The sequence below is a fragment of the Cetorhinus maximus genome, chromosome 14 (genome assembly GCF_964194155.1).
Source record: "Cetorhinus maximus chromosome 14, sCetMax3.hap1.1, whole genome shotgun sequence".
Lineage (NCBI taxonomy): Eukaryota > Metazoa > Chordata > Chondrichthyes > Lamniformes > Cetorhinidae > Cetorhinus > Cetorhinus maximus.
In genome coordinates, this window is record NC_135892.1 from 107,802,761 (window position 1) to 107,814,982 (window position 12,222).

At 45.1% G+C, this 12,222-nt stretch overlaps 1 protein-coding gene across 2 annotated transcripts in view; it reads right to left on the reverse strand.

The window, feature by feature from the left end:
- The window catches only part of ints9 (integrator complex subunit 9), a 49,706-nt gene that overhangs the window by 33,020 nt on the left and 4,464 nt on the right, over window positions 1-12,222 (reverse strand). For both annotated transcript variants that reach the window (XM_078557437.1, XM_078557438.1), the window contains exons 2-3: window positions 12,076-12,203; window positions 2,461-2,521 (exon numbers count right to left, since the gene is read on the reverse strand). In XM_078557437.1, the coding sequence (XP_078413563.1) occupies window positions 2,461-2,521; window positions 12,076-12,203 (189 nt within the window). The remainder of the gene's footprint in view (window positions 1-2,460; window positions 2,522-12,075; window positions 12,204-12,222) is intronic.

Consider the following 12,222-nt stretch of genomic DNA (forward strand, 5'->3'; position numbering starts at 1 on the left):
AGAGGGTGAGAGCGCGCGAGAGGGTGAGAGCGCGCGAGAGGGTGAGAGCGCGCGAGAGGGTGAGAGCGAGCGAGAGGGTGAGAGCGCGCGAGAGGGTGAGAGAGCGCGAGAGGGTGAGAGAGCGCGAGAGGGTGAGAAAGAGAGAGAGGGTGAGAGAGAGAGGGTGAGAAAGAGAGAGAGGGTGAGAAAGAGAGAGAGAGTGAGAAAGAGAGAGAGAGTGAGAAAGGAGAGCGAGTAAGAGAGAGAAAGAGAGAGTGAGCGAGAGAGAGAGACAGAGAGTGAGAAAGAGAGAGAGAGAAAGACAGTGAGAAAGAGAGAGAGAGTGAGAAAGAGAGAGAGAGTGAGAGAGAGTGAGAAAGAGAGAGAGAGAGTGAGAAAGAGAGTGAGAAAGAGAGAGAGAGTGAGAAAGAGAGTGAGAAAGAGAGTGAGAAAGAGAGTGAGAAAGAGAGTGAGAAAGAGAGTGAGAAAGAGAGTGAGAAAGAGAGTGAGAAAGAGAGTGAGAAAGAGAGTGAGAAAGAGAGTGAGAAAGAGAGTGAGAAAGAGAGTGAGAAAGAGCGAGCGATTGAGAAAGAGCGAGCGATTGAGAGCGAGCGAGCGAGAAAGAGAGCGAGCGAGCGAGAAAGAGAGAGAGCGAGCGAGAAAGAGAGAGAGCGAGCGAGAAAGAGAGAGAGCGAGCGAGAAAGAGAGAGAGCGAGCGAGAAAGAGAGAGAGCGAGCGAGAAAGAGAGAGAGCGAGCGAGAAAGAGAGAGCGAGCGAGAAAGAGAGAGAGCGAGCGAGAAAGAGAGAGAGCGAGCGAGAAAGAGAGAGAGCGAGCGAGAAAGAGAGAGAGCGAGCGATTGAGAAAGAGCGAGCGATTGAGAGCGAGCGAGCGATTGAGAGCGAGCGAGCGATTGAGAGCGAGCGAGCGAGCGAGAAAGAGAGCGAGCGAGCGAGAAAGAGAGCGAGCGAGCGAGAAAGAGAGCGAGCGAGCGAGAAAGAGAGCGAGCGAGCGAGAAAGAGAGCGAGCGAGCGAGAAAGAGAGCGAGCGAGCGAGAAAGAGAGCGAGCGAGCGAGAAAGAGAGCGAGCGAGCGAGAAAGAGAGAGAGCGAGCGAGAAAGAGAGAGAGCGAGCGAGAAAGAGAGAGAGCGAGCGAGAAAGAGAGAGAGCGAGCGAGCAAGAGAGAGAGAGCGAGTGAGAAAGAGAGAGAGAGCGAGCGAGAAAGAGAGAGAGCGAGCGAGAAAGAGAGAGAGAGCGAGCGAGAAAGAGAGAGAGCGAGCGAGAAAGAGAGAGAGAGCGAGCGAGAAAGAGAGAGAGGGCGAGAAAGAGAGAGAGGGCGAGAAAGAGAGAGGGTGAGAAAGAGAGAGAGAGGGTGAGAGAGCACGAGAGGATGAGAGAGCGCGAGAGGGTGAGAGAGCGCGAGAGGGCGAGAGAGCACGAGAGGGCGAGAGAGCGCGAGAGGGCGAGAGAGCGCGAGAGGGCGAGAGAGCGCGAGAGGGCGAGAGAGCGCGAGAGAGCGAGAGAGCGCGAGAGGGCGAGAGGGCGAGAGGGCGAGAGAGGGCGAGAGAGCGCGAGAGAGCGCGAGAGGGTGAGAAAGAGAGAGAGGGTGAGAAAGAGAGAGGGTGAGAAAGAGAGAGAGGGTGAGAAAGAGGGAGAGGGTGAGAAAGAGGGAGAGGGTGAGAGAGAGTGAGTAAGAGAGAGAGAGAGAGTGAGAAAGAGAGAGAGAGTGAGAAAGAGAGAGAGAGTGAGAAAGAGAGAGAGAGTGAGAGGGTGAGAAAGAGAGAGGGTGAGAAAGAGAGAGAGAGTGAGAAAGAGAGAGAGTGAGAAAGAGAGAGAGTGAGAAAGAGAGAGAGAGTGAGAAAGAGAGAGAGAGTGAGAAAGAGAGAGAGAGTGAGAAAGAGAGAGAGAGTGAGAAAGAGATAGAGAGTGAGAAAGAGATAGAGAGTGAGAAAGAGAGAGAGAGTGAGAAAGAGAGAGAGAGTGAGAAAGAGAGAGTGAGAAAGAGAGAGTGAGAAAGAGAGAGTGAGAAAGAGAGAGTGAGAAAGAGAGAGTGAGAAAGAGAGAGTGAGAGAGTGACAGAGAGAGAGAGTGAGAAAGAGAGAGTGAGAGAGAGAGAGTGAGAAAGAGAAAGAGAGTGAGAAAGAGAAAGAGAGTGAGAAAGAGAAAGAGAGTGAGAAAGAGAAAGAAAGAGTGAGAAAGAGAGTGAGAAAGAGAAAGAGAGGAGAAAGACAAAGAAAGAGCGTGAGAAAGAGAAAGAAAGAGAGTGAGAAAGGGAAAGAAAGAGTGAGACAGAGAAAGAGAGTGAGAAAGAGAAAGAAAGAGTGTGAGAAAGAGAAAGAGAGAGATAACGAGAGAGGGAGTAATAACTCAACGTCTTCTCACCTAAATTAAGAAATGCAAAAATATTTACTGCAGAATTGTGTGATAGCATTCAGAGTGAATTTCACATGCTTGTACAGTACACAGCTTCAGCTCCTACTATACCTTTTCTAGCATGGTATTTCCATCTTTTGAAATCCAGCCTGGTAGCTTAGAAAGTCTTGGGCTTAGAGAGAAAAACAAACATGGTTTTAAAATAATACCTTTGCCCCAATCAAAATATTTTCATCTATATTATAATAATGTTTAAAGGCCTCCTAATACAAGTACCATTGGTCAGAGACTAGGACCTGTATATAGAGGCGAGGGAATCATGGAAAGGACAGAGCCCTGTGCATAACTTTTGCATCCACATGCATAGGTCTCTTCACCAACACCTCAACGCTGGTTAAATTTAGTACTAACCCAAAACTGAACTGGACCAGCCATACAAATACTGTGGCTATAGTCAAAGGCTGGGAATTCTGCAGTTAGTAACCCACTTCCTGACTCCCCAAAGACTGTCCACCATCTACAAGACAAAAGTCAGGAGTGTGATGGAATACTCTCTACTTGCCTGGATGAGTGCAGCTCCCACAACACTCAAGAAGCTTGATGCCATCCAGGGCAAAGCAGCTCGCTTGAGTGGCACCCCATCTACCACCTTCAATATCCACCCCCTCCACCAGGTGCACAGTGGCAGCAGTGTACACAATCTCCAACATGCATTGCAGCAACTCCCCAGGTTCCTTTGATAGCACCTTCCAAAGCCAAGACCACTGCCATGTAGAAGGACAAGGGCAGCAGATGCACGGGAACGCCACCATCTGCAAGTTCCCCTCCAAGGTACACACCACCCTGACTTGGAACTATATTGGCCATTCTTTCACTGTCAACATCCTGGAACTCTCTCCCTAACAACACTGTGGATGTACCTACACCACATTGACTTCAAAGGTTCAAGAAGGTGGCTCACCATCAGCTTCTCAAGGGAAATTAGGGATGGGCAATAAATACTGGGTTTGCCAGTGATATCCCACAAATGAATAAAAGAAGTTACTAAATAGGTCAGTGGAAAGGAAAGAGATTAAACAGGGCATAACATCCATGACAAATAATCACACTTCCTCACATGAGGTTTAATTTGCTACGCAAGTACTACAATTAGATGCTTAAAAAGTCACAGAGGTGCAAACGAACATACGAGTTAGGAGCAGGAATAGGCCACTTGGCCCTTAGAGCCTGCTCTGCCATTCAATAAGATCAAGGCAGATCTGACTGTAGTATCCCGCCTAACCCCCGATAACCTTTCACCCCTTGTTCATCAAGAATCTATTTACCTCTGCCTTGAAAATATTCAAAGACTCTGCTTCCACTGCCTTTTGAGGAAGGACGTTCCAAAGACTCACTACCCTCAGAAAAAAAAATTCTTCTCATCTCTGTCTTAAATGGGCAACCCCTTATTTTTAAACAATGACCTCTAGTTCTAGATTCTCCCACAAGAGGAAACATCCTCTCCACATCCACCCTGCCAAGACTCCTCAGGATCTTACATGTTTCAATCAAGTCGCCTCTCACTCTTCTGAACTCCAGTGGTACCCTGTCCAATCTTTCCTTATTAGACAACCCACGCATTCACGGTATTAGTTTAGTAAACCTTCTCTGAACTGCTTCTAACGCATTTACGTCCTTCCTTAAATAAGGAGACCAGTACTGTACACAATACTCCAGATGTGGTCTTACCAGTGTCCTGTACAACTGAAGCATAACCTCCCTACTTCTGTATTCAATTCCCCTCAAAATAAACAATAACATTCTCTTAGCTTACCTAATTACTTGCTGCACCCGCATATTAGCCTTTTATGATTCATGCACTAAGTAACCCAGATCCCTCTGAATCTCAGAGTTCCTCAATCTCTCACCATTTAGATGATATTCTTTTTTATTCTTCCTGCCAAAATGGACAATTTCACATTGTCCCACACTATACTCCATTTGCCAGATCTTTACCCACTCACTTAACCTATGTCCCATTGTAGCCTCATGTTCTCTTCACAACTTACTTTTCTACCCATCTTTATATCATCTGAAAATTTAGCAACCGCACCTTCTATCCCTTCACCCAAGTCATTTATATAAATTGTAAGTTGAGGCCCCAGCATTGATCCCTGTGGCATTCCACTCGTTACGTCCTGCCAACTAGAAAAATACCCATTTATGGCTGCCCTCGGTTTTCTGTTAGCTATCCAATATTCTATCCATGCCAATGTTACCCCCTTACATCATCAGCTTTTATTTTCCACAATAACTTTTGATGTGGAATGCCTTCTTGCAATTTAAGTACAGTACATCCACCAGTTTCCCTTTATCCATAGCACATGTGACTCCTTCAAAGAGCTCCAATAAAATGGTTAAACATGATTTCCATTTCACAAAATCATGTTGACTCTGCCTGATTGCTTGGAATGTTTCTAAGTGCCCTGCCATAATATCTTTAATAATAGCTTCCAACATTTTCCCAATGACAGATGTTAAGCGAACTGGCCTGTTGTTTCCCATTTCCTGTCTCCCTCCCTTTTTAAATAAAAGGAGTTACATTTGCTATTTTCTAATCTAATGGCACCTTCCCCGAATCTAGGGAATTTTGGAAAATTAAAACCAACTCATCAACTATCTCACTAGCCACTTCTTTCAAGACCCTAGGATGAAGTCCATCTGGACTCAGGCATTTGTCAGCCCGCAGCTCCAACAATATGCTAAGTACCACTTCCCTGGTGATTGTAATTTCCACCCCCACCTCCCCAACCCCCAGAGTTCCTCTCTCCCTTCCAATTCCTGAGTTACAGCTATTTCTGGGATGTTACTTGTATCCTCTATAGTGAAGACCAATGCAAAATACCTGTTCAATTCGTCTGCCATCTCTTTATTTTCCATTATTAATCCCCCAGACTCACTTTCAATAGGACCAATGCTCACAATAGGACCAATGCTCACTTTGTTAACTCTTTTCCGATTTGAGTATCTGAGAAGCGTAACTTCCAGGTGATTTAATGGAAGCATTAAAGCTATGAAGGTAACAGACTACATCTGTGTGGACAGACTATTTGAACTGGCCAGGTTACAGAAATCAAGGGGTCATGTGTATAAGCTGAGAGAGCATAGGATTAGGTTAGACATCAAGTGGATTCACTGCAACAATTCAAACAAATCTGAATAAGTTATCTGCTGCAGTTAACATCTGCTGCTTGTATCTACTCCTACCAGAAGATCTGCTGTCATGGCATGTCACACTCATCTGTCTTGTGCCATTCTCACACTCGCACTGTAGCTCGCCTGCAACCGCTCTGTGACATCCATCATCCAACTACGCCTAGGTTTACCCTTCTTTGTCGGGTGCTGCTTTGGGCTGCAATAGAGTGCTTAAGGTGGAGTTTGGTGACTGAGGGAATTTAACGGTTAATTTCTATCTAAAGTCTAGTCTTTCTTTAATTTAGTAATTAACTAAAAGTTGCTGTTTGGGCTGGAAGAAGGTGAGTTTTAGGCCAGCTTTAAAATAGGGTTTATACAGGCTCTGCTTGCAGCTACAACTAGTTAATTAGATAACTGGCTTAAACAGGTTTTCAGAGGCTAGATTCAGAGTATAAAAACAGGCCATCTTACAGTGCTGACTTTGGGCTGCAGTAGAGTGCTTAAGTTGGAGTTTGGTGACTGAGGGAGTTCGGTGAGGAGGGAACAAAATGATCCTTTGAGTACCATGAGTACAGTCGGGTAAGTATTTACTACTTTTATCGCTTATAGTTTTTAAGGTATTATTTTGTGGTTCATCTTTTGTAAGGGCTATATTCTGGAACAACAAGGAGCAGGGAAGAAGGGCCCTAGAGTAATTGATATTAAGTATCTTCCAAAAGGTTTAATTTAATTTAAAGGGGTGAGTCATGGCAGGAGAGCTCAAAGCCGTGGTGTGTTCCTCCTGCTCTATGTGAGATGCTGGGAACATTTCCAGTGCCTGGGGCCAGCATGTGTGCAGGTAGTGTCTCCAGCTGCAGTTCCTGGAAGCCCAGGTTTTGGAGTTGGAGCGGCGGCTGCGGACACTGTGGAGCATCCGCAAGGCGGAGAGTATCGTGGATAGCATGTATAGAGAGGTAGTCACACTGCAGGCTAAGAGTCCACAGGCAGGGAGGGAATGGGTGACTACCAGGCAGAGCAAGAGGACTAGGCAGGCAGTGCAGGAATCTTCTGTGGCTATTCCCCTGCAAAACAGATATACCGCTTTGGATACTGTTGAGGGGAATGGCCTCTCAGGGGAAAGCAGCAACAGCTAAATTCGTTGCATCATGGTTGGCTCTGCTGCACGGAGGAGGAATAAAAAGTGTGGGAATGCAATAGTTATAGGGGATTCAATTAGAAGGGGATTAGATAGGCGTTTCTGTGGTCACAAACGAGACTCCTGGATGGTATGTTGCCTCCCTGGTGCTAGGGTCAAGGATGTCTCAGAGCAGCTACAGGACATTCTGAAGGGGGAGGGTGAACAGCCCGTGGTCATGGTACACATTGGTACAAACAGCTTAGATAAAAAAAAAAGGGATGAGGTCCTAAAAGAACATAGGGAGTTAGGAAGTAAGTTGAAAAGTAGGACATCAAAGGTATTCAGAATAGAAATAGCAGGATATATCGGATGAATACGTGACTGAAGAGATGGTGTGAGCGGAAGGGTTTCAGATTCCTGGGACATTGGGACCGGTTTCGAGGGACGTGGGACCAGTACAAACTGGACGGCTTATATCTGGGCAGGACCGGGACTGATGTCCTAGGGGGAATATTTGCTAGAGTGGTTAGGGAGGGTTTAAACTAAAATGGCAGGGGGATGGGAACCTATGCAAGGAGTCAGGGGAGGGGGAATCAAGGACAAGAACAGAAGACAGAACGGGGAATAAGAAAAGTGATAGGCAGAGAAATCAAGGGCAAGAATCAAACAGGGCCTCAGTGAAAAATAGTGGGAAAGGGGCAAGTAAAAAGACAAGCCTTAAGGCTTTGTGCTTTAACGCGAGGGGCATTCGCAATAAAGTGGATGAATTAACCGCACAAATAGATGTAAACAGGTATGATATAGTCGTGATTATGGAGACATGGCTGCAGGGTGACCAGGGTTGGGAACTGAACATCCAGGGCTATTCAGTATTTAGAAAGGACAGGTAAAAAGGAAAAGGTGGTGGAGTTGCATTGCTGGTTAAAGAGGAAATTAACGCAATAGTGAGGAAAGATATTAGCTCTGATGATGTGGAATTTGTATGAGTAGAGCTGAGAAACATTAAGGGGCAAAAAACGTTAGTGGGGGTGGTATACAGACCCCCAAACTGTAGTGGTAATGTTGGGAATGGCATTAAACAGGAAATTAGAGACACATGCAATAAAGAAACACCTGTAATTATGGGTGACTCTAATCTGCATATAGATTGGGCAAATCAAATTAGTAACAATACTGTCGAGGAGGAATTCCTGGAGTGTATACGGGGTGGTTTTCTGGACCAATATGTTGAGGAACCAACAAGAGAACAGGCCATCCTAGGCTGGGTGTTGTGTAATGAGAAAGGAATAATTGGCAATCTAGTTGTGCGAGGCCCCTTGGGGATGAGCGACCATAATATGATAGAATTCTTCATCAAGATGGAATGTGATTCTGAGACTAGGGTCCTGAATCTTAATAAAGGAAACTACGATGGGTTGAGGCACAAGTTGGCTATGATGGATTGGGAAACGTTACTTAAAGGGATGATGGTGGATAGGCAATGGCAAACATTCAAAGAGCGCATGGGTGAACTGCAACAATTGTTTATTCCTGTCTGGTGCAGGAAAGGTGCCCAAACCAAGGCTTACAAGGGAAATTAGAGATAGTATTAGATTCAAGGAAGAGGCATACAAATTTGCCAGAAAAAACAACAGACCTGAGGATTGGGAACAGTTTAGAATTCAGCAAAGGAGGACCAAGGGATTGATTAAGAAGGGGAAAATAGAGTACGAGAGTAAGCCTCCGGGGAACATAAAAACTGACCGTAAAAGTTTCTATAGTTATGTGAAGAGAAAAAGATTGGTGAAGACAAATGTAGGTCCCTTATAGTCTGAAACAGGGGAATTTATAATGGAGAACAAAGAAATGGCTGACCTACTAAATACATACTTTGATCCTGTCTTCACAAAGGAGGACACTAATAACATACCAGAAATGTTGGAGAACGCAGGGTTTAGTGAGAGGGAGGAACTGAAAGAAATCAGTATTAGTAGGGAAATGGTGTTGGGGAAATTGATGGGATTGAAGACCGATAAATCCCCAGGGCCTGATTATCTACATCGCAGAGTACTTAAGGAAGTGGCCCTAGAAATAGTGGATGCATTGGTGGCCATCTTCTGAGATTCTATAGACTCTGGAACAGTTCCTGCAGATTGGAGGGTAGCTAATGTAACCCCACTGTTTAAAAAGGGAGGCAGAGAGAAAACAGGGAATTATAGACCAGTCAGCCTGACGTCGGTAGTGGGGAAAATTCTAGAGTCCATTATAAAAGATTTAATAGCTGAGTACTTGGGAAAGTGGCAGAATCGGACAGAGTCAGCATGGATTTACGAAAGGGAAATCATGCTTGACAAATCTACTGGAATTTTTCGAGGATGTAACTAGTAGAGTTGATGAGGGGGAGCCAGTGGATGTGATTTATTTGGACTTTCAGAAGGCTTGACAAAGTCCCACATAAGAGATTAGCGTGTAAAATTAAAGCGCATGGGATTGGAGATAGTGTATTGAGATGGATAGAAAACTGGTTGGCAGACAGGAAACAAAGAGTAGGGATAAACAGGTCTTTTTCCAAATGGCAGGCAGTGACTAGTGGGGTACCGCAGGGATCGGTGCTGGGACCCCAGCTATTCACAATATACATTAATGATTTAGATGAGGGAACTAAATGTAATATCTCCAAATGGATTTATGAAAGGGAAATCATGCTTGACAAATCTACTGGAATTTTTCGAGGATGTAACTAGTAGAGTTGATGAGGGGGAGCCAGTGGATGTGATTTATTTGGACTTTCAGAAGGCTTTCGACAAAGTCCCACATAAGAGATGACACAAAGCTGGGTGGGAGGGTGAGCTGTGAGGAGAACGCAGAGATGCTTCATTGTGACTTGGACAAGCTGAGTGAGTGGGCAAATGCATGGCAGATGCAGTATAATGTGGATAAATGTGAGGTTATCTACTTTGGTAGCAAAAACAGGAAGGCAGATTATCTGAATGGCTATAAATTGAGAGAGGGAAATGTGCAACGAGACCTGGGTATCCTCGCACACCAGTCGCTGAAGGTAAGCATGCAGGTGCAGCAGGCAGTAGAGAAGGCAAATGGTATGTTGCTGTTCATGGCGAGAGGATTCGAGTACAGGAGCAGGGATGTCTTGCTGAGACCACACTTGGAATATTGTGTGCAGGTTTGGTCTCCTTATCTGAGGAAGGATGTTCTTGCTATAGAGGGAGTGCAGCGAAGGTTTACCAGACTGATTCCTGGGATGGCGGGACTGACATATGGAGGAGGGATTGAGTCGGTTAGGATTATATTCGCTGGAGTTCAGAAGAATGAGGGGGGATCTCATAGAAACCTATAAAATTCTAACAGGACTAGACAGGGTGGATGCAGGAAGGATGTTCCCGATGGTGGGGGAGTCCAGAACCAGAGGTCACAGTCTGAGGATATGGGGTAGACCATTTAGGACTGAGATGAGGAGAAATTTGTTCACCCAGAGAGTGGTGAGCCTGTCGAATTCGTTACCACAGAAAGTAGTTGAGGCCAAAACATTGTATGTTTTCAAGAAGGAGTTAGATATAGCTCTTGGGGCAAAAGGGATCAAAGGATATGGGGAGAAGGCGGGAGCAGGCTATTGAGTTGGATGATCAACCATGATCATAATGAATGGCAGAGCAGGCGCGAAGGGCTGAATGGCCTACTCCTGCTCCTATTCTCTATGTTTATGTTTCTTTCTGCTGCCCTCCACTTTGCCCTCTAGAAGAGATCTCAGTAGCTTTTCGGCTTTGATCAAATGGCTGAAGTACTGACATTTTCCTTTCTGGATGTCGCTTTTTAGAGTTCTTTTTGCTCTTGCAATTTCAAGCACCTCTTCATTTGTCTTGTGGTCTGTGTATGGATTTTTAAACATACATCTTAGCAGCCACATTTCAAAGACCTCTATTTTCTTCCACAGGTCTTTACTTATTGTCCAGATTTCCATGGCATACAGGAAAGTGGATAGAATTTAGCATCTTGTGTATTTTCCTGGTTACAAGCTTGAGTTTTCTTGTTGTTAACACGTCTTTCACCTTCACAGAAGATTAATATATTTCACCTTTCTCCTAACTATGCTTCAGTTCTGCCGAAGGGTCATGAAGACTCGAAACGTTAACTGATTTCTTCTCCACCGATGCTGCCAGACCTGCTGAGTTTTTCCAGGTAATTCTGTTTTTGTTATAGATTAATATCACTGTTGGTCAAAGATGGGTGGAACGTAGTGAATGGAGTTCACAGTCACTGTGATCTCTTGGAACCTGTTTTGATCACCTTCAGGAATCGAAGAGGAATTTCCCAGAATATTTTACCCGGAATGGTCTAGGATTTGTTAACCCCTTTTTTGCCTCCCCTAGGCTGTTGGTGCAAGGGGCCATTGGAGAGACATGACGCTGAGCTACATTGTGACTGGGACAGCATCCATGGACCATCCAGTCACTTACTGTCCACCATTCCATACATTCCTCACACATGAGCCCAGGCAGTGAGCGTTAGCAAGTTGTTTGACCGTGGCAGGCATTACATCCAAGCCTAATCCATGCATCACATAATGTCCACACAGGAAGAGCTTGCAGATGTGGGTCATTGAATATTGATTTGTGGAGCTACTGGAAAATTAGAGATTTTCCATTATTTCTTTTGTAGAAATTCCAGCCTACTGTGAATATGTTTTTATATTCTCCAATCGTTAAATTGTTTCACATCAGTATTAACTTGTTTTAAAATTGTTATTCCCCACTCTCTTGAGGTTATATAAAACATTCTTCCAGCCTCCTATTTCATGATGGTACCCTTGCACATGCTGGCACCCTTCATGTTACCACAGTTAAACTCCCCCCAGTTCTTACTGGCACTCTTTCTCTCCCCCCCAGCCCTCCCATGAAGTTAGCCTTCTTGGATTTCCCCCCCATCCCACTGCTCCTCAATCCCCACCCCAGCTACAGCTGTGATCTGGTGTGCGGCTGTTCCAAAGGATTGAACTTCACTGTTGAAGGCAGTTCCAGCTCTCGCAAATTCAGAGATGTAATATCAACATAGTGCAATCCCACTGGCACAGCAACATTAGGTAGGTGCAGGATGAGTTTTGGGGTGTGTTGGGTGGATGAGGGGCAGGATTTACAGGCATTTTGAAATTAAGAAACCAGCAGCATTGTCCGGTAGCTCCAGTGATCAGCAGTAGGAACACGGCCTAATTTTTGTTCATCAGTGTCTGGTGTCACTAATGTTCTACCCTTATCATTACCCCAGTTTAGCTAAGGTAATTCAGCAGAGACGAGGGCCTTAAACTAGCATGTTTCTAGTATGTCCGTTGCAATCTTACATCAGCTGGTATATTTGACAAAATGAATCATCAGTGGAGCCTCTGTGATTTACAATTTTAAAAATGTTACCTAGAAATATTGGAAGATTCAATAGTAGAAGCTTACCTGTGGACAAGTGGCAAAGGCAAGAATTGGAGAGCCGAGGTCATGTCCAACCCACAGTCCAGCATGATAGTGGTGGACTTGAACTTCAGGATATTGCATGGCAATGTTGGATGACCAGACAAACAGTACTAAGGGAAGAAGCAAAAG